The following is a 21686-nucleotide window of genomic DNA, read 5'->3' on the forward strand; positions in this document are numbered from 1 at the left end:
AAAAAAAAAAAAAAAGAAAAAGCAGAACTGATGGATACACAATTTTCTTTTTTTTTCCAATGTCCCAAAAAATAATTGTTACGGAATGTCGAGCAACAATGAAACGTGTGCTTTTATTTCTGAAAGTTCATTTTTTCTTTATTTCAAAGGTGGATTAAGAAAAAAAAAAAATAACTCTTATAAATGATTAAACTATACATATTAATAAACAACTTTTTATCGTCGCCATAGCAACTGAAATGTTGCCTGCTTATCTTTTGCTAATAACTTATAAATCATTAGATTAAAACGCAAATTGCAAAATGAAGTACAAAATAAAATAAGCAATGGCCGAACATCATGTGTGCAAAACAATCTGATCATGAAAATTCACGAGAAATAAAAAAGTGTTTAATATTCTTATTAATTTTAATTTGTGCAACGATGTTCGATAAATCATTGTTTTGGAAGCTTTTCTCTTGGAAAGTACTTTATCATAAATATTTTTCTTTCATTTTTTTTATAAAAATACAACTATAATGCTGATATTGTCAGATGAATCAAGTGATTCTGCAGATGATCTAAGTCTGAGTGCTCCTAATTCAGCCAATTTTCCTTTTGAAACGCGGTTACATCGACATCGAAACTGCTTTGATTGTCTGAACGTGCGCCTGCTTTCACTCTTTCTTTTTGAAGCATCTTTGCAAATGTTTAAATCATCACTTTGTTCATGGAAATGGAATGATTGCTCACAATTTGGCATTTTCCCTCCGTTTTCATTTGTTGATTCGGGAACCAGAATTGGTTCGAATTGCTCTTCATTTGTATTCTTTGCTGATGGAGCCAATTTAAAATCTATTTTTGAGTCTTTTGAACAAGAATAATTTGATCCAACTTGTTCTGTTTCATCATCATCTATATACTCAACGGTTCCATCAGAATCTTCATATAATGCATTTGATCTTTCTTCTCCTTCATTCTCCATGCTTGAGTCATCTCTGTTCATATCATATTGGTCGTCATCAAATAATGGATCTTCAAATGCTCCGTGATCTCCGTTTGCCATCCATGGACATACAAGCTCTGCAATCAATTCGTTGCTCGCAACATCAAACAAACCATCACATCCAATCACAATAGCAACGTCCTCTCTCTTTATAACTTTTTCAACACGGAAAGAACTATTGGTGTAACGACATTGTTTTGCTTGTAAGTTTTGATGAGTTATTTTTTCTGATTGAGAACTTAATGAATCTTGGTACCTTCTATCAGCCTTTTTTGAATTACTGCTATTGATATCGCATGTGTCTTTTGAGGATGCTTCATAGTTTTTTTGAGGAAAATAATTTGAATGAGAAATGGGGAGAGCAAATTGAGGGCGCAATGGTAAAACATCATGAAGTTCAGAAGGAAGAGGGGCAAGTGGCCTAAGGTAAGAATTCAAAGCCGATGATAGCAACGGAGGGATAAATGAAGAGAAATGATTAAAATGTGAGTATGGATTGGATTTTTGCCTTATGATGACAGAATAAGGTGCAGAAGCAGATGATGAACAAGTAAAATTCATATCAGAATAGGTAGATATTTCTGTCTCGTTTGTGGCTTGTGTTCCAGCAATAGATGGATTTTTTGAAGTTGATAAACCATCAACATGCAAACTATCAGATGGCAAATCATCAAATACTGTTTCGTTTTTCTTCTGAGATGCAACAATCAATTTTGTCGTTGCTGTAGAGAAAGACGAACTTTTAGCTTCTGTTTCTTTCACATGTCTAATGTGTTTTTTCTGTAACAATTTTTCAATTCGATCGTCTTTTTTATCATTATTAAATTTATGACCTTTGTCCGCATGATGTTCCTTTTTCAGATTCTTTTTTACTTTTAGTTTCTTTGTGTCAATATTTTCTTCAGTGGTTGAGGATTCATTGTAATCTTCAGTCTCTGAAGATGACCATCCGTTGTCTAAATACAATGAATCGCCTTTGTTCTCTCTTCTTCTTTTCTTCTTTTCTCCGTTTTCTTTATCTTTTGGATCGTTTTCTTTATCTCCCATCGCATTAATTACCCACTCGCAAGACGCAGGAGCACATCCAATATGAAGCCCCTTCCATCGGCTTAATGAAAATATACTAACATCAGCTTCATCAGAAACGGAAGGCTGTGCATCAACATCTCCCATTGCTCTTGGAACAGCAAGAATGTTGCCAACTCTTCTGTCAGAAGAGACAAATCCTCCGACAGATTTAATCATGTTGAGCTCACGGCGGAGTTGGGGTTTATGATCTATGGTCAACTGCTTTGCACATACGAAAGCAGAAAAATGAGGATTGAATCCGGAACAATCTGAGATTGAGCATGATTGATCTTCATCATAATTTGATGCATTTTGAATGTTGGGATCATAACTTCTTTGACTTTCTGGAGATTTTAGAATGGAGTAATTATCTTCTGGTTTTGAGTGAGGAGAAGGCCAAATAGGAGGTGATAAAAAGTCTGTAAGTGGAGGTGAGTTTATTCTAAGTGTATCCTGAAAAAGATGGTCATTTGCATCGAATGAAAACGTGTCAGTAGGAGGATTTGTCGAAGGAATAATTGCGAATGGCTTCATTAAAGTCTGAGTTGTCGATTGTTCATGAGAGGATGCTTGACACAATTCTGATGGGGCAGCATCTGTCGTATGCCTATTACTCGTTGATCTGTCTTGTGATGCTGAGACAGAAGCTGAATGACAATGCTTTGAATCAAATGCATCACGTTCTTGCGATTTTCGATTTCGACATTCGTCTTGTGAAACACAGATTTTTGGTTTAGGAGGAAGGATGCTTGTTCCGCACTGGTGAAAAAGAGTGGGACAAAACATCGAATGCAACCTTGTGGAAAAATACGTTCTGGTTTTAATGCGATTCTTTTTTGGATTTTCAGTGATTACCGTCTTCTTTTCGAGCTCAGAAGATGCTTGGTTTTGAAGCTCTTTGGGATTTTGTAATGAATTTTGAAAAGGAGTTTGTTTTGTTTCATAAATGATATTTTGTTTGCATTTATCGTCTTTGGATTTGTTGTCTATCTCACAAATATCTGTTGCATTTTTTTCAATAACCTTTTTATCTGCCCCTTCCACAATTTCGCTGATTTCAAATTCATTTTCTTTATTCTGTTTTTTCTCTTTCTCATCGATCATTCTTTCTCTTGTCATCTGAACAAATCTAGAGACCAGTACCACACGCGAATCGCCGATGTTCAGCGAAAAAACACGCTGTGGTGTAATCACTGCAAGCGCAGCACATGCTCCATCCAGCAGTCCAGCAGACAAAGAAAGCTGTGCAGAAAGCAATGCAAAAGTACGCCGTAGCACACGAACAAGAAAGGGCTGTTTTTTGATCTCTTCTGATGGATCTTTGTTTGGTAAATCGTTTGAATTGCTTGATGATTGCTCTGAATGGCATTGAATATTCAAAGGAGCATTTGAAGTTTCATCGGACAAAGCGGCTGATTTGTCAGATGAATTTTCGTGTTTCTTATCAACAGTTGTTTCTTGACAAGGTTGTTCTTGCGGAGACGCTTCAAATGAATCTGAAGGCGCGTCAAGTTGATTTTCAGTAATTAGCGGCATTGGCCTGACTTCATCTTCTTCTTTATTCTTTTCCACGTTTAATGAATCTCTGTTTTTATTACTTTCTGCTGCATTTTCTAATATCTTTTCTTCCTCCTCGATTATTCTGTCTTCCTCTTCCTCCTCTTTTATTCTCTTCATTCTTCTCCTTTTTTTCCCTTTTGCTGCGCAGACACTCAGAAAACATTCCGCAAAGTGCGACGCTAAATACATCGCTGTATCGCTTCCTCTATGGCCATCAAACACTCCATAAATGCCACATCCCTTCAGCTTCTTGTCAAAATATGGAATTGGAGGAATTATTCCCTTTGATTCAGTGGATAAAGGTTGTGAATTAGGTGAAGGTCTATTTGCAGACGAAGAATTCGGAACTTCTGAAAGAGAGGCAGTCTCATTTGAAGCAGGCTTCTGTGTATAAAGAGACTCTGTTTCATCGACGAGCTCGAATTCATCCGTGTCGAGTGTTTCTTCATAGGATTGACCAGAGTTTGCCTGGTCTTTCTTTCCTTCCTCTCTTTTCCTTCTCCATTCTTTTCTCTTTCTTTCCATCCTTTCCTTCTTCCTTCTCTCCTTCTCTCTCATCCTCCTTGCCCATATCTCAGCCTCTCTGTCCTCCAGTGCCTTCATACCTTTCTCAGTAAACCTCAGCTCCTGCGGATATTTCAATATGCGAGCCAAAATTCCCACTTCTCCATCGCACACAAGCTTCTCAATGTCCCATCCATCAACAGGCAGCAGCAGCACACTGTCTTCCATAGTGCTTCTCTGCCCGCACGTCTCAGCGCAGCCGACCCAGTGGTGGAGAAGAGAAGGAAGGGTGGGGCGGGGCGAGCACGGTGGTTCTTGAAGAACAGAAGAAGAAGAAGAAGAAGAAGAAGAAGCTGACGAAGAAGAACGTGCAACTGCAGATGAATGTGGAGAAGAGGTCGAAATGGTCAGTCGAGCCTTTGCGGAAGAAGGTGGTGAAGGTTTTGCAGCTGGTTTTGAAGAAGCTTTTGGATGGGAAGCAACAACGCCCGTTGGTTGATCCTCTGCATCGTCTTCGTTTTCTTCGTGTGTCGTTTCAGGAGAACTGTGAGTTGGTGCATTTTTGGCTTCATTTTCGCTTTTTTTCTTTTCTTTACCATTTCCTTTCTCATATTTCTTTTCAGAAGAAATAGAATGAGAAAGCAGGCTTGATGAAGATGGAGAAGAGGACAATGAAGATGAAGAGGAAGAAGAAGAAGCAGTGGAAGAAGTGGACACCAAAGAAGAAGGCGAAAGAGACGAGTTCCGCTTCTGAGTTGCTGCTGGCTTCCTCTTCTGCCTTTTGATTTCTGCAGCATTTTGCGAGAGGGTTGAGTGTGGATGTGCAATTGAGATTGGTTTGAGGGTATGGCTGCTGTGCTTCTTGTGTATCTGTGCAAGTGGCTGGCGGGGATGAGGAGATTGTTTGATCACAGTTGTATTTTGAGAGGCTGAAGAAGAAGAAGATGATGATGATGATGCGGTTGGTACAGCTGTTGAGGAAGAAGATAAGGCAGTTGTTGATGAGCTGGGTTTTGAATGAGATGACTTTGAGGAATGAGAATGCGAATGAGGCTTTGAAGAAGAAGAAGCAAACGTGTTTGGAGATGGTAAAGAAGGCTGCGAAACTTCAGCTTCACTACTATTAGCAGAAGAAATTAAAGAAGAAGCCGAAGCAGAAGAAGAAGTATCTTCTTTGTTTGTTTGCTGTGTTTGTAAGTTTTCTTTGTATTTCACAAGATATTCATCAAACAGCATGCTTTTCTGCAAAGGAGTAGAAGAAGAAGCAAAATGAGCTCTCAAATTAAACATCGAAAAACGCCTTCGCATTTTCACTTCGCTTTTGCTCCGAATGTTTTTGTTCTTTTTAAACGCAATTTTCTTCTTGTTCTTCTTTTTCTTTTTCTTTTGTTGTTCTTTTGAAGAAGACAAGTTTTCTGAATTGTCATCTTCTCCTTCTTCTGCAGCTAAAAATGTGCCTTTATTGGGAAACACATCTGCAAAGCTTCCAAATTGAACAGCCTGCCTGTCAAAATACAGATCATCTCGAATCGACAGCTCCTTCATCATCCAAACAACAAGAGGCGATTCAGCATTCTCCTTCATCCACACCTTCCTCTGCTTCGCTCCGCTTTTGAAATTCGATTCGCTTCTCTCAGTCTTCTTCTTCTTCAGATACGAGACAAATGCCTCCCGCTTCTTCTCAGCCTGCTCCAGTGCCTTCTTCTGCTCGTCTTCGAGCTTTTCCCGCTCTTTCTCTGAGTTCTCCTTCTCTTCCTCCAGCAGCTCCTCTCTCTCCTTCTCTGCCTCTTCCTTCTGCATCTTCTCCATCTTCTGCTGCATCGCTTTCTCCTCCTCAATTCGGTCGATTCGACTTGGAATGGCTGACAATTTTGGCTCAGGAAAGCAGTGTGGGCAAAGGAACGGACGCTGTGAGGCAGAAGAAAGCGAAGAGGGAAGAGAGGAAGAAGGAACAGGATGCCACATTTGATGTGTGGGAGATGGGGTGCAGGTGGAAGAAGGAGATAAAGAGCACATTGAAAGAGAAGGTGAAAGTGATGTTGGTGAAGAAGGCAAAGCATTGACAATCTGATTGTTATCAGATGAAATTGGCGTGGATGGTGAAGAAGGAGATGATGAAGATAAGGAAGAAGAAGAGTAGGATGCTGCTAGAGTTTGCTGGGGTGTTGACTGAAGAGTCTGATTCGGTCCAACTGATGTTGTGTTAATAGCATTTTGCTGGTAAAAAGGCAAGTTTTTCATTCTTTCTGCTTCTCTTTCTCTTTCTTCTCTCAGCTTCCTTTCTTTTATTCGCCTCAATCTTTCGTCTATTTCCTTCTTTGCCTTCATCAAATACTCCTTTCTCTCCTTCTTCCTTTCGTACTCCTCCTCTTCCACTCCTCTCACCACATCCACATCTTTCACTTCCTCCTCAAACCACTTGTCATCTGCCGGTGCAATATCACCAGCTGACATCAGAGTCAGGATCCTTTCAGGTGTCAATGATGAATATAGAGAAAGAGAATCTGTGTTCTTCTTCTCCTCTTTCCTCCGCTTCATCCCTTCCAGCGTCGCAAGAAGGCTGCTTCGTGGAGCCTTTGTGGGTTTGCTGGCACTTTGTGGAGAAATCAATGATGAAATTTGAGGGGAGGATGAAGAAGATGCTTGTGATTGAGAAATGGATGGAGTTAATGATTTGTTTGCAGTTGTGTTCTTTGACCCGAAGTAATAATCTTCGTCTTCTTGGAACAGAACCATGTCATCTTTGCTGCATTTCTTCCTTTTCGCTGTCATTTTGGATTCATCCTTTTGATCGCGGAAAAACGTCTTACTGCTCCGAGAAGAGGAAGAAGATGTTGAAGATGAAGAAGAAGAAGATGATGATGATGAAGCAACTGAAGATGTATCACGAGCACGTCTGCTTTTCTTCGAAGCAGACTTCGACGCTTCAGACTCACTCCCGTTCAGTACACTCAGTTCGCTTTTCCTTCTCTCTTCTTCCTCTTCGTCTTCAACACAAAATGACCCATCTCCTCTTCTGCTCCTCCTCATTGCATTAGCCCCTGCTTCTTCTGCCTCCCTCATTTGTTGAATGGAACTCAAAAACTCTTCGTCTGCCACAACTTTCCCAGACAGCAGCCATTCTTCGCAGGAAGGAATAACAAGAGATGTTCTGCCTCCATCAAATGACTCCAAATGGATAACTCGATCTACTTTGCTTTTGGAAGTGCTGTCTTTCTCTGTCTTCAAAGAATCCTCATGTTCAATTCCTTTATCTTTCTCTTTTTCTCTTTCTCTCTCTCTTTCATTCATTTGCTCCTTCTCGTACGCATTCCTCATTTTCTTCCTGTTGATCTCTCTTTCTTTTCTTCCCAGCAGCTGCCTGATGAACTCTGCCTCAAACAGAGGAGCACCCGCATAGCAGTAGAAGGGCGGATGAAAAAGTGGAGCGACCGAAGAAGAAGAACACCTCAGAGTGAATGGGAGCGTGTGGGCAATTGAAAGAAGGCGCAGGTTTTGATGAGTGCGGGAGTGGAGAAAGAGGCTGCTGAGACGAGGGCGGAGGCGGTAGATGGAAAGAGGAGAGGAAGAAGAGAGAGGATAAGGAAGCGATGCAATGATTGAACTGATGCTTGGCTCGCTGTCATCAAAGGAAGTATTCACAGAGGCAGCTGAAGAAGAAGGAGGTGGAGGAGGAGAGAGAGATGCTGCTGAAGAGCTTGTAGAAACAGAAGAAGAGGAACTTGTTGATGATGAAGAGAAAGAAGACGAATTTGAAGCCATTCCAAATGTTGTTGTTTGAGCATTTGCTGCTCGATAAATCTGTTTGTTTTTGTGGAAATACGGATGAATGGCGATTGTGGGGACGATCATTCCCCCTCTCTCTTTCCTCTCCCGCTCTTCTTCTGCCCTTTCTTCTTCAAAGTCATCCAAGTCCAAAATGTCGTATCGAGTGCCTGAAACATCATAGCTCAGTTCGTTGAGCCTTCCTTCTCCCCCAAAAGACGATGCAGAAACTGGAGAATGGCGCACCAGCGAAGAACGAGGCGATGAGTTTTCAGTCAATTCCTTGTCCTCCTTTGCATGTTTTGTCTTTGATGTTTTGTCTTTGTTCTCTGTCAGCTTCTTCAGCCTCTCTCTTTCTGAGATCAGATCCTCCAGCGACTCAAAGTAGATGTCCATTTCTCTGCCCCACTTCACTCCACCCACATAATTGAATGAAACATCAATGTACGGAGTGAATAAGGCATTTTGCGAAGAAATCTGTGATTGTGCTGTTGAAGAAGGAGAATGAGAAAACGATGAAAATGATGATGTTTGTGCTTTTCCTTTTGTGCATCCACTCCCATCTTCATCGTCTGCTCCTGTACTGTCTGGAAGATACTGTCTTCTAAAGTTCCTCAGCGCCACTACTTTCGCCTTCTCCCTCTCTGCCTTGATTCTTGCCTCTTCTGCCTCTCTCCTCTTATTCTCCTCGTCTCTTCGGAGAATCTCTGCTGCTTCGGCCGCAGCTCTTTCTTCGACTGAATGTGCACCCCGATTCAGCTGGCTACTGTTGCGCGAGGATAAAAGTGAGGAAGACGTGGAAGATGTGAAGAAGTCCTTCAGAGTTGAGAAAAAACCGCTTTTCTTTTTGGGCTGTGTCGAGGGAAGAGGAGTTGAGTGGGGCAAGTGCGACTGAGAAGAAAAAGAAGAGGGGGAAGAGGAAGAAAGAGAAGGAGAAGGATGTGATATAGAAGGGGTGTATGCTGATGTGATTGTGGTTGCATAAGTGTTTGTGAATGGATTGGATGAAGATTGCGCTGATGTGGCAGAAGCAGGCGAAGTGGAGAAAGAGAAGGAGAAAGAAGACAAAGAAGGAGATGAGGATGAAGAAGAAGATGATGATGATGAATGATGTTGTGTGGCGACTGATGAAATGGTGTTTTGTGTGAGTGAAGATCCAGTTGCCTGCTGATTTGCTATTTCTAAATTTGAATTGAGCTTTTCTGTTTCGTTTGCGGAAGTTGAAACCCTTTTTCGCAGAGTCGTCTTTTTCAGTTCACCATCAATGAGCGATTCCAATTCAGAAGACAAATAATCAGAGTAAGGCAGATGCAGATGCTGAGACAGACGAAGCGACTGAGTCTGTTTTGACTGTGAAGAAGGCTGAATTTGTGACTTGTTGCGAGGAGAAGATGAGATGGCATTCAAATTGGCATTGCCATTTTCTGCTCCTTCTTCTGTTTCATTGGAATTATCACTTGAGTTCTGGTTGTTTGCTTCTTCGCTTTTCATTTCTGGTGCCATTTGTGCCTGTGGCTGCAAAGAAGGATGGTGGAACATGATGCGATGCGGAAGAGTGTGCAGCAAGTTGTGTGAGAAATCAAAGGAAACAAAAGAAGAAGGCGGTTGAGTAGCATCTCTTGACAAGTTATGCCCCTTCGCCTGCTCTGATGTTTGATAAGAAGCAGAAGAAGTAGCCTTCTGAGGCACATGTAGAGGCTTGTGGTTGGACTCTGGAGAAATCGGAGGAAAAAACGAGAGAGGAATGAAGGCGATGGAGTTGTAGCTGACATCGAGGCGGCTGAGGAGCGGGCAGCATTTCAGCAGATCTGCTGGAAGAGTGGTGAGTCTGTTGTGTGCAAGTGTCAGTGTCTGCAGCTTGGCTGACTTCAGAAGAAGCGACGGGAACTCGGCGAGACGGTTGGAGGAGAGCTGGCAGATCACCAGGCTCAGCACCATCGGCTGGGTACAGCCGGCTGGAAGAAGAGGCTTGGAGTCTTCATCTTCATTGGAATCAATGTTATCTTCGTTGAAGGCATCATCATCACTTCGGGGATTATTATTATTGTTGTTGTTGTTGTTATGATCATCATCTTCATCATCTTCTCCTACTTCTCTTTTGTCCGAAGATGAAGCAGAAGCGTGCTTCATAGCTGAGTTTCTCCCTTTCATTGCATTTCCAACAGAAAAACGTGAGGCATCTTCTGTAAAGTGACTATCTTCATCATCAACTTCGCAATGATCACAGCCTTCTCCTTCGTCTTCAATCTCTCCTTCTTCTTTTTCTCCCCATCTTTTGTCCATTTGCCTGCCAAACTCGTCAAATGCATCGTCATTCGTGTAGAATTCATTGCTTGCTTTGCCTCTCCTTTCTTCTTTGTCATGTTCATTTCCTTCAAAATGCATCTTTTGATGATTTGCCTTCTTTTTGTGTATGTCTGTTGTATTATGATCTTTGTTTGTTGTCTCAGTCAGATACTTCTCCTGAAACGACTCAAAATGATGCACTTTCGAAGCAGTAGAATTCTCATTTGAACCTTCCGTTTTCGTTGCTTCTTTCTCTTTCTCTTTCTCTTTCTCTTTCTCTTTCTCCTTTTCGCTCCCTTTAACCATCATTCCTTTTCCGTTCTTCGAAGCATGTGCTGATTCCACTGAACTCCTCGCAGGCCTTCGATAGCAATATCCCTCCAGTTCCTCTAACGTCGGAAAGTGCTCAATTCTGTTTCCCGAAAGCACCAAAACACGCAGCTCCGGCATCGAACACAGCCAGCAGGGCACTTTATCGATCATGTTGAATGCCAACTCCAGGCGCTGCAGGTCTGGCAGATCGGCGATGCAGCGGGGGATGGAGCGCAGCTGGTTGAACGAAAGATCCAAGACACGAAGGGACTTCAGCTTCCCCAGGCAGGATGGGATCTTCCGGATCTGGTTGCCTGCCAAGAGCAAGACGCTCAAGTGAGGCAGAGACGCGATGGGCTTTGGGAAGTGGCGGAGCTGGTTGAAGCAGAGAGAAAGCGAGAAGAGCTTGGAGTTTGCGGGGAAGGCTGCCTTGTGGATGCGGTTGATGCGGTTGTGGTCGAGCGCAGCGAGTGTGACGTCGGCAGAGAGAGAAGGGAAAGAGGAGATGAGGTTGTAGGAAAGGATAACACGGCTGTTGCTGGAGAAGTTCATCAGCGGCGGGCAGTGCGTGATGTAGTTGCGGGGCGCGGATAGAATGTTCAGCCGCTGGGATATTCAGATGCATGTGAAGCATTTAAATAGGAAAATAAAAATTAATAATAAGAAGTTTCGAAGAAAATATCAGTTGAAGAGAAAAATAAAGATTTTCAAAAAAAAGATTCTAAAGTGAAATTTTTGTTAAAATACAAAGGAAAATATTAAAAAGAAATTCTTCAAAAATAACTTTCACTGATATTCTTATTCTTTTTTTTCTTTATATTAAATGAAAGATATGCTATTTTGCTTTGCTGTGTTTTTGTCAAACCTTCAATTTTCCAACAGCAGCTGGGAGCGAATGGAGCTTGTTTTCAGCAATCAATAGAGACGATAGTAAAGGAAGAAGACTATCCAAATCGTTTGGCAATGATCTAAGATTATTGTTGGCGAGATTAAGTGTCACAACAGACTTTAACAATCGATAAGTCTTTGTTGTATCAAATACAAAAAGAAAAAAAAGAAAGAAAAATTACATGTAAACTTCAGATGCAAAAAAGAAATAAAAAGACCTTGTGAGGTATATATTCAATACAATTCGATTTCAAATCTAGGAATTCGAGTTGTGGAAGTCTTGTTTGTGGTGAAAGGTTAAATTCCATTAAATCATTGAAGGAAATATTTAGTTGTGAGAGTCGAAGCATAATCAAAGGAAATTCAATGTGATGGATATAATTTGTTTCTAAATCGAGTTTTTTAAGTATTTTATGAGTTATTGGTGGAAGGCCAATGAGTCTGTCAATTAAATTTTTGGAAAGTTTTTTTTGAAAAAATTATGTAAACAGAAAATTTTTCACACTGATTACGTTGAAGCCCACAAAATCCAAGATTTGGATATAAAACTCCGAGATCATGAGGTATCATTCCAAGTCTGTTGTGCATCGCTTGAAGCTCAACAAGCTCTTTCAAAAAAACATGAGGCCATTCCTCAATTTGATTACCAATAATGTCCTAGAACAGAAAAAGATTAACTAATTTTTCAAAAAAATATATAAAGGAATGCATGCCAAGCGTCCTAATTTTTCATGGTGATCAAGAGCAGCTGGAAATGATCGAAGTTTGTTAAAAGCAAGTGCAAGTACATCAAGATTAGGAAGAGCTTCGTTAATATATGGGATGTCTGTAAGACTATTCGAAGATAAGTTAACTGATCTTATCACTGGGCGTACATTCGAAAGAAACCATGGTGGAATCGATCGTATTTGCTCATTCATTGCTTTTACATTTACTGAAGAAAGAAGGCTGGATTGTCTATGGCCCATTCAGAATACTTTTATCTCGATGTATTTTTTCTTGAATTTGGTGAAGCTACTTTCTCTTTGGAAAAACAGCAAAATTGAAATTTTAAAAAAAAAAAGAACGGAAACGATCATTCAAAAAAATCAGAAAAATAAACTATTTCAAAGAAAATATGAATGGATCAAGTTGTAATTTCTTATAAATATACAACTTTATATCGAGAGCATGTTGATACTTTGCTTCCTGGGATGTGGTTATCAGATTTAATAATTGAATTCTTTTTTGCATATTTGTTCGACAAATTACCTGAACGTATTCAAAATAAAATTTCCTTGTTATATCCAAGCGTAACATATTTCGTAGCCACGTTTGATACGTTAGAAGCATCAATTTCGCTTGCAAATGAACATTTATCTGAAAAAGATGTTGTTTTTATTCCTGTAACGAACAATCCTGATCCCACAAGAGTTGGAGGAACTCATTGGTCATTACTTGTGTTTTGCAGAAAAGCATCTTTCTTTGGAAAGTTTTTTTGTCAAAAACTTGAATCAACAACTTCATCAAATAATGATTATCCGGTATTTGTTCATTTTGACAGCAGTTCTGGATTAAATTTATCAGCAGCAAAGCTTTTCATTAAAAAAATCTCTCCAATCGTAGCTCCTTCTTGTCCAGAGCCTTCAATTTTTTCTCCTATTGTTCCTCAGCAAGTTAATGGTTCTGATTGTGGTGTTTACGTACTCGCATTTGCAGGTTTGCTTTTTTGGGTAATTTACATTTATTATTTTTGTTATATATATAATTATTATATATCAATGTTCTCTTTTTATTATTTCTATGAAACATATTAATTTCAAAATTATTTTTCAAAGAATATCTTTGTGATGAACTTGTTGCTGGGAACGACATCAAAATAGATGAAATGGCACAAATTATAACTCCAAAATACATTAAAGAGTTGAGAAGAAAAACATATGAAATCATTCAACGATTGTCAAAAGAAAGAAATGATGAATCAAAAAAAGAAGACGAAAAAAACGATTAATTTTTATTTTTTGAAAACAAATCAAAATTTTCTATTATTATATGACTTTTTGACAAATCAGAGACTTAAATAAATTATTTCTTTTCATTGAAGATCAATTACCATAAACAAAATGAGCGTAATGAAAGGAATGATGCCTGGGTCTTCTGCTCCGCGTTCTGTTTTCGACAGACCGCTGCAGCCAAAGAGCAAAGGCGAGGTGAGTGCAAGTGCATTTGGATATTTGTATTGCGCAATTTTTGATTACACAAAAGGGCGTTCTCAAAAGCAAACTGAAATTGCTTCAAGGTTTTTTTGTGTTAAATGCTTTATCAAATAAATTTGAATGATTTCTAGATTGGAAGCACTTGGGATTGATGTAGGTTCGAGAGTTCTCGAGCTCTTGATGTATCGAGAAAAAGATAGAAAGCGAGAGACGAGAGTTGCGTCAATGTTCCAATTCATAACGGGAACAGTTTGGCCTTATTTATTCAATAAAACGGCTCAGCTAGTTAAATATTCTGATGATACTAGACCATGTTTGTATATTATTTTTTAAAAACGAGAAATTTATTTCTATTATCTGTATAATATTTATACTTAGATGGGATACGTGATTCAGAACCACTAACAAGCATGTTTATGTCTTTGAATCCTGATTGGAAAAATTTTGACAGTGCAGTTTTTATCCGTGGAATTGTGAAAGGAATTTTTACTGCAGCTGAATTCGTTTGTTTTTGTATTTTTTAAAAGTATTCTAAAACTTTTAACATAATATATATTCTGTTTTTTGTCAACTATTTTTAATATTTACAATTTTATATAGCCGTGCAATGTAATATGTTATCCAAAAAATGATGGTTTAATTGAATTTATTCCAACATTTGAACCTGTTGTTGTTGAAAGAGAACGAATCAAAGGGAAATCAAGTTCTTAACAGATAGGAGTTTTGATTTTAACTGCCGCATTTCACTTATTTTCGTGTCAAATGAATTTTTCTCTTTCATTTTCTAGCATTCAATTTTGTTAACAATCACTTCACAAAATTAAAAAAAAAACAAGTTAAAATCAAATAGGTGATGGTTTTTTTTAATATTCTTTTCTTTAATATATGAGCGTTTGTGTTTTGTGTGCGTGTGTGTGTGTGTGATAATTTTTAATCATTGAATTTTAAAATTTTTGAAATGTTAAAACTTAAAAACCATTGGAAAATGAAAATAAAGAATAAAAAAGAAACACTGAAAATGCTAAGCTAATAAAATCATTCCGCTCCAATAACTCTAGTTGGTTTCTTTCTTGGTTGCAGAACCATCACTTCCTGTTGTTGATTTGGTTGAGATGCCTGCGTTTGACCTGCCTCGAGAATCTTTCCCATGTCAAGTGAAATAGTCCCAGAAGTTGTGTCGAATCCTTTTCTCTGCAATGTTCGTTTGAGTTCTTCCGCAATCATTTCGTGGTGTTTAAGTTCTGCGAGTCGCAGTTGGAGATCTTCAATCATCTCTTCCAACTTAACTTTTTCAGGCTTTTTACCCTTCAAATTGCTCGATGATGAAATCGATGAAGATGACGAAGAATCCTCGTTGGAAGCCGTTTCTGTTTTATTTTCTTTTTCTTGATCATTCAATTTTTGTAAGCACTCCCTCAAAATCCTAAGTGCCGAGCCAAAATGTTGCTGTTGGCACGAAACATCATCAGGCTGAGAAATGGCAATTGAAATATGGCTAAATTAAAAAACATAATTCAAAGTCAAAAAGAATTAGAATAACATGTTCAAAAGAATGGAAAAATAGAATCAATAATTTGAAGTAATATAAATAAAACGTCTAAAAACCAATTTGCAATTCGTTTGTCATTTGGAAGAAAGTGAGCTTGCATCAACGCCAAAGCGCGTTTGTAATCTTCGGCAGCATCATCATTTCTTCCTTTAATAACAAGATTAAACCAAAATTCAATGAAAGAGAATTAAAAATCCATAATAAATTGAATTTTTCGATTGCTTGTGTTAGATTTATCGGGAAAATTATCGAAATGCAAACCTGCTTCTAAGCCCGCATCTCCGAGGCGAAGATAAGTTTTTATTTGATCGAGATATGCATCTGGATTGGATCCGGATAACTCAACTTTATTAAAAAGAACTCGTGCTAATTCCAGAGACTCCCATGCAATCTGAAGGGTGTCCACATTCTCATCTTCTTTGTCTTTATTTTCCACTTGTTTCTCATTCTCTTTTTCTTCTTTCACACTTTCATCTCCTTTGATTCGAAGAGTTCCATCTAAAATTTTTTCTTCTGCTGATTTCTCTTCGCTCGCTCTGACAGGTAATTAAATGAAATAAATAAAATAAATATATAAATACACACAATTGTCTTTTTTCCTTCGAAATTGTCAATTCTTGACTATCTGAATCATCAATTTGTTTTTCTTCAATGCCTCCAACTAAATCTTCATCGAGATCAATAACAGGGCCCTTTTGTGGAGATTTGCTTTGATCTTTGTATGTTAATGTTGATTTTGGAACATTTCCTTCCTCTCCCTTTTCAACTTCATTATTATTGGGATCACTTTCTAGTATTTCTTCTGTTTCCATCAATCTTAGAAGGGAATCTCCGTAATTATAATAATACTGAGCGCAAGAAGCGTCCATTTCTCCTTTTTCTTCAATTCTAAACATCTATAGCTGAAAAAACAAAAAAAATGTTTTAAAAAACGTACTGTTTTTGAAGAGCTTTTGAAAACAAATCAACTGCTTCATTTATTTGATCTCTATCATCATTGCTTGTTTCTAGCTTTTGTTTTGCCTTTTGTAATAATTCTTCAGCGCTCATCCAAAATTCAAAATATTCTGATCGTCCCTCTAAATTATTTAATGATTAGTGTTTTGCTAACAATGTGTTGACGTGTTGAATGACTTTTTATCAAATCTGGAAAATAAATTTGGTTATTCCATAAACATATTTCTGAACGGAAATTTTTTAAATTATGGGCATATTCAATACTCCGAAATTTGATTATTCGATGAGTTTTCCGAATACAAGTTTTTATCCTTTACCCACAACATTTCCAACTCCATCCCCATCTTCATTTCAACCTTCAAGAGCTGTTTTAGGTTATATGCCACCGGTTCTTCCTCAACCAATTGTTCAAGTGACAATTCCTCCACACCTTGAGTATGACAGAATGTCTCTTCAGTTAGCAGCTTATTATGCTGGCGCTCGGACAGATAGTATGATTGATACAAACGCTGTTTTGACCGCAGTTGGACTTTTTGGAGTTTCAATTGATAAGCCGACGGCTGCTTCTTTGCTTCAGCAAATTGCTGGACCAAGAAAAACCATAACGCAAGACTCTTTTGTGAGAAGTGTAATAGCTTTTGTGTATAAAAAATATAGCATCCCTTTACCTCCTCCACGATTACCACCTCCTTCAGTTCAGATTTCTCTGCCTTCATACCTTCCTTACAATCCAAAACCATCAGTCGTCAGAAGTGGACCTCACGCCACTCATCCGGATCCGTCTGTTGCAGATACAATTGCTTCGTTTTATCAAACAGCTGCAGCTGGCGGGCGTATTGATGGCAATGCGGTTATAAAAATTTGCCATCATTATCATGTTGGATGTGACATGGCGGTAGCTGCCCAACTGCTAGCGATTGTTGCAGCTCCGGAGGGACTTATCACACAAGAAAAATTTGTGCATCATATTGGTGTTTACATTACTCGAAATTTGCCTTTATTTGATGAAAAACTCTGAAAAATATCTTACACGTCATTTCATCTTATCAAATTAACCTTAAGCTAAATTTAAAACCCTTTTAAGCATCTGTTTTAGTGTTTGGAAAATTGAATTATTGTGAGTGTTTTATCACATGGATAAAAAAATTCTCTGTTATTTTTTCGTTATTGTTTGGCATTCAATGAAAACATATTTTTATATTTTGTTTTAAACAATTGTTTATCCATTTTATATTTTTTATTGTTATTTATGTATTTTAATTTTTTTGCTTTTTAAGTCTTAATTAAATAATTAGTTTTTTGTTGATCATGGATAATTTTGAAAGATTTTCGATAAATCTTAAATGAGAAAAAGAATGTATTTTCATCTCTTCTCTTCTTTTTCTTTTTCTCTCATCGTTAATTCAATGAAATCTGAAAAGAAATTTTGTTAATGTAATTTTTGGATAGGAAGAACTAATATTAGTATTGAAACAATTTGAAATTAAAGAAAATGGATGCGAAACTCATTTTAAATTTTAATTGAAAGAATAACAGAATTTTTGCAAAAAAGAATTTTGTTTATTATAATTCAGAAAATACAGTTTATTGAGATTAAATTTTTTTTTTTTTTTTTTTTTTTTTTTTTTTTTTCGTGACAGACAAATGATTTTCATATTTGTTTTGTATCAGAAGTGTAGTGAAATATCACAAATTTGTTGCAATAAGTGATTGTTTAAAAAAAACTCAACAAAAAACCTTAATGTTTAATATTAGTGCCAATTCAAAATTTCATTAGCAATTGTTTATCCAATACTTCAAATCTCTCTTATTTTTGAATAAAAGTTTTAGCTGTCAATGTTGTTTGCTTATTTAGTTAATATCAATTGAACGGTTTTATGCAAACTACATGGAAAATTGAAGTTCTTTCACAAAAATCACAAAAAAGGATTAAAATAGATTGTTTAATCTAAAAAAGAAAGAATTTCACGATCTGTGGAATGAATTATTTTTCTTTTTTTATGAGATAAATGATTGTGATGAAAGCACAAAATATTTCATGAATTTAAAAGTGAAAAATTTTTTCTTTGAAACTTTCAAGCATGTGTGTAATTTTTATTGATATCACATGGTTTCCATCAAACACAGTCAAAACTGGATATTAACTAATCCAGTATTGCATTACCATATGGGTTATTCTTTTTGAAAAGTCGCAAATGTTTAATTTTCAAATAAATCAAAACTTTTATATTTTGATCAAATTTCTGTTCCCGCTTACGAATCTTCCCAAGAATTCATGAAATAGCATTATCAAGTAATAGATTCCACATTAGTGAATTTGGTGAATGTTAACGAAAATTCGAGATAAATATAAAAGTTTTGATTTATTTGAAAATTAAATATTTGCGACTTTTCGAAAATGATAACCCATATGTTAACATGTGTGATGTTTTTTGACATATATTTTTTCCCATGAAAATTCTCTGTATGAAATTATTATTTTTTTCTTGAAAATGAACAAAAAATAGTGAAATGTGAAATTAAAAATTCCTTCCTGAATTCATATCAAACATTAATTTTTGAAAACGAAAAATTATTTGAAACTTTTTTTTGTAAGTTTTCTTTTCAAAAACTTTCAATATTCTTTATAATCAATACACCGAAAAGAGCTATGATTCGAAAATATTAATTCAAATTTCCAACCGTAATTGTGTTTAACACAGATTTGTTTTTTTTTTTTTTTTTTTTTAAATGTCTTCCATAGGATCCGTTGTTAAAACAGTCAATTTTTTCATCAAAATTTTCTTTTCTTCAGTTGTTTTAGTTTTGAAATATTTCAAAATTATTTTTTCCCCCCATTCAAACACATTTTTGAATGAAGGATTCTTTTGAGTTTTGATCAAAATCGTGATTTTTGAAATCTTAATTTTTTTCGCGGTATGAGTAATTGTTTTGTTTTTGTTATAAGTTTGGAAATGACATGATCAACAGCTCTTTCCATTGAAACATTAACAAAACCCAATGAAAGGGACAAAAAAATGAAAAAGTGATAACTTTTAATAAGTTTTCTTTTTCTTGGGATTTTTTTTTTCTTTTTTCCTTCAAATTTTATTTATCCAATATTTCTATCAAAAAACTTTGATTGAAAAAATATAGTGTGATTCAAATTTATCTGTTAACAAGGAGAAAGTTTTTCATTGTTTTTTGATATCCATTATTTTTGCAGCTTTGTAAAAAACAAAACACATCAAAAAAGATTGAATAACAAAAAAATCCACTTAACGAGATACAAAAAGGATTTGACAAGAATAAATATATGTAGATAAAAATAAGTATTTTTCGAAAAAAATACTTTCATAAATGATAGGAGAGCTGAATTTTGTTTCATTCGTTAGTTCTTCACCAAAAATAATTCAAAATCGAAAAACTTTCAATCAAAGTCGAAAGATCGAATATTTTCTTATTTTCAAAAAATTGACAAGAATCAATAAAAGTTAAAAAAACATTTTTTTTGCTGAAATATCATAGATATTTGTTATTTTAATGATTTTTCATCACTTTTTCAATTTTTTCAAATGTTATATTTTGAACTATTGTGTAATTCGAATTCGAGAGGAATAATGATATGATTAAAACTTATCTCTATTGAAAGCACACTTTTTCACAGAAAATTTTCCAAAGTAAGTTTTGTTTTCATAACCAATTTTGAAAAGAATGATGAATACAGTGTTAGCACTTTTTTTTTTTAATAACAATATACTCATTTGTTAAAAAATGAAACGCCTGTCAAAAGTTTTGAAACAAGTTAATTTTTGAGTTTATTTTTGATTGAAATCTTCCAAATTTGCAGAAAACAAAACACATTTATTGACAATAATATTCACAAAAACTTAAGAACTATATGGGTGATAATTTTTGAAATCATAACTTTTTTCGGGATGAAAAATTTTCAAAAGAAGAATGTTTTTTGGAAGGAATTAGTTAAAAAGTGCTTTCTTCATAACAACTTTATTTTAAACAAATGTTTTTGTTTTCGTGAAGTTGAAGATGTCTTTTTCAGGCCTTTCCATTTTTCAGTGTTCGAATGTTGATATTCAAGGAGCATTTTCGAACAGAATATTTTGAATGGAAAAATATGAAATCATAAATAATCACCCATATTTTTCTTCAATTGAATTTTTCTTTAGGAAATATATGTTTTTTATTGTTAAAATTTCGATTTTGATTGAAAGTTTTTCGACATTGATTAATTTTTGGTGTATCAAAGTAAGGTTGAATCAATTTAATTTTAATAAAGGAAAAAATAAACCAGAAAATATTGAATCTGTCAAATTTCATATCATATTTATTGATGAATGTCTTTTTGATTTTCTTCGATAACAACAAAAAACAAAAAAGAAGTGTTAAATATCGATAATCTTTTCACATTTTTTGAAACATTCATAATCACAGATTAAATATTATGTTTGATTTAAAAATTATGAATATAAATAAACAAATCGAAAAGGAAAATAGAAATTATTAATGGACCATAATTCGTATTTTGGGGATGAATTATTTCGGAAAACGAAGGTCTCTTTTGGAAGTTTCTGGTTCTCCTCAATCTACTGCATCCACTTCAACATTTACATTTGATTCTAGATCGTGTGCTTATTTTTAAGCCTTTCCTTTGGAAATAATGAATTCTTTGAAAAATATTTAATTATTTGGTAAAATGGACCATCTCCAGAAAAAGAAAGGCTGAACCAAAAAAAGGAACAAATGGTATTTTTTAAAAATTTTTTAGTATTTCTGTCTTTATTAAAATTATGCTCTTTTTTTGTAGATTCGACGACTCTTCCTCGAATTTTCCAGAATTCTCTTTATGATCAATATAGTGATCGCCTTCAAGTTCCAGTAGATTCAATTCCCCCTCCAAAAGAGCAAATTACAACAGAAAAAATATATCTTCCCCAATTTGCATCCACACCTTTTTCTTCTCCTCCTTTCACTTCAAGTTCTTCATCTCCAACATTTCGCATGCTCCCTTCACCACAAACGAATTTACAAGAACAATCACTTGTTCCAACGGCAATAAATAATCGATGGATACTGGTGTTTGGATTCTCACCATTTCTTCTCCATGGAATTGTCAATTATTTTTCTCAATGCGGCAAAATTGATGCTGTATGCCCTCCTGCTGAAGGAAACTGGGCATACATACAGTTTAACTCGGCTCTATCAGCAGAACAAGCTCTACTGAAGCCGTATGTGCTGATTCAAGGATGTATGGTTGGGGTTTTGAGAGTACAAAAAATGGTTTGTCAACATCAAATACTTTTCGTTAAATTTCAAAATTTAATTAATAGTATGAATGGAAAGAAGATGTGCCAACTCGTCCTTACGAAGGGGTTCGTGATTCATTTGAAGCTCCACCATCTTCTATTGAAGATGCAATGGATATTGAAGATTCAGAAAGTAACAAAAAAGTTCCAAATAAAAAAGATCAAAAATTAACATCTGAAAAGAATGATCCAGAAAAGGAAGATCTCGATGAAAAAGCAGAACCTTACATTTTTTCAATATTAAAGCAATATTTTTGAAATAATTTTTGGTTAAATTTTTCGTTTTAATTTTTTAGAAAAACCAAATAAAGATC

At 36.0% G+C, this 21686-nt stretch overlaps 6 protein-coding genes across 6 annotated transcripts; 4 read left to right on the plus strand and 2 right to left on the minus strand.

Moving 5' to 3' along the window:
• Positions 1-112: 112 nt before the first annotated feature.
• On the minus strand, positions 113-12336 carry MONOS_5050 (putative leucine rich repeat protein; the record flags this gene model as incomplete). Its single annotated transcript, XM_067875169.1, has 5 exons — positions 113-11086; positions 11346-11504; positions 11587-11809; positions 11874-12025; positions 12082-12336. The coding sequence occupies 5 exons, from the start codon at positions 12334-12336 to the stop codon at positions 500-502; spliced, it is 11376 nt and encodes a 3791-aa protein (XP_067731963.1). The 3' UTR covers positions 113-499.
• Positions 12337-12489: 153 nt separating this feature from the next.
• Positions 12490-13418, plus strand: MONOS_5051 (putative sentrin-specific protease 8; the record flags this gene model as incomplete). The annotated part of the gene is made up of 3 exons (XM_067875170.1): positions 12490-12498; positions 12538-13066; positions 13186-13418. The coding sequence occupies 3 exons, from the start codon at positions 12490-12492 to the stop codon at positions 13356-13358; spliced, it is 711 nt and encodes a 236-aa protein (XP_067731964.1). The 3' UTR covers positions 13359-13418.
• Positions 13419-13461: 43 nt separating this feature from the next.
• Positions 13462-14412, plus strand: MONOS_16841 (Transport protein particle (TRAPP) component Trs31). Its single transcript, XM_067869710.1, has 4 exons — positions 13462-13646; positions 13695-13876; positions 13942-14066; positions 14164-14412. The coding sequence occupies exons 1-4, from the start codon at positions 13471-13473 to the stop codon at positions 14272-14274; spliced, it is 594 nt and encodes a 197-aa protein (XP_067731965.1). The 5' UTR covers positions 13462-13470; the 3' UTR covers positions 14275-14412.
• Positions 14406-16181, minus strand: MONOS_5052 (uncharacterized protein). Its single transcript, XM_067875171.1, has 5 exons — positions 16050-16181; positions 15698-16000; positions 15374-15648; positions 15169-15259; positions 14406-15058 (listed from the first exon to the last, which is right to left on the minus strand). The coding sequence occupies exons 1-5, from the start codon at positions 16160-16162 to the stop codon at positions 14599-14601; spliced, it is 1242 nt and encodes a 413-aa protein (XP_067731966.1). The 5' UTR covers positions 16163-16181; the 3' UTR covers positions 14406-14598.
• Positions 16182-16316: 135 nt separating this feature from the next.
• On the plus strand, positions 16317-17442 carry MONOS_5053 (uncharacterized protein; the record flags this gene model as incomplete). Its single annotated transcript, XM_067875172.1, has 1 exon — positions 16317-17442. One exon carries the CDS (start codon positions 16317-16319, stop codon positions 17085-17087), a length of 771 nt encoding a protein of 256 aa, XP_067731967.1. The 3' UTR covers positions 17088-17442.
• Positions 17443-20597: 3155 nt separating this feature from the next.
• Positions 20598-21630, plus strand: MONOS_5054 (putative nuclear pore complex protein Nup53; the record flags this gene model as incomplete). The annotated part of the gene is made up of 4 exons (XM_067875173.1): positions 20598-20692; positions 20778-20812; positions 20874-21346; positions 21397-21630. 4 exons carry the CDS (start codon positions 20598-20600, stop codon positions 21628-21630), a joined length of 837 nt encoding a protein of 278 aa, XP_067731968.1.
• Between the last annotated feature and the right edge of the window lie 56 nt (positions 21631-21686).

This window comes from Monocercomonoides exilis (genome assembly GCF_001643675.1).
Source record: "Monocercomonoides exilis strain PA203 chromosome Unknown scaffold10-1930038, whole genome shotgun sequence".
Taxonomy (NCBI): Eukaryota; Preaxostyla; order Oxymonadida; family Polymastigidae; genus Monocercomonoides; species Monocercomonoides exilis.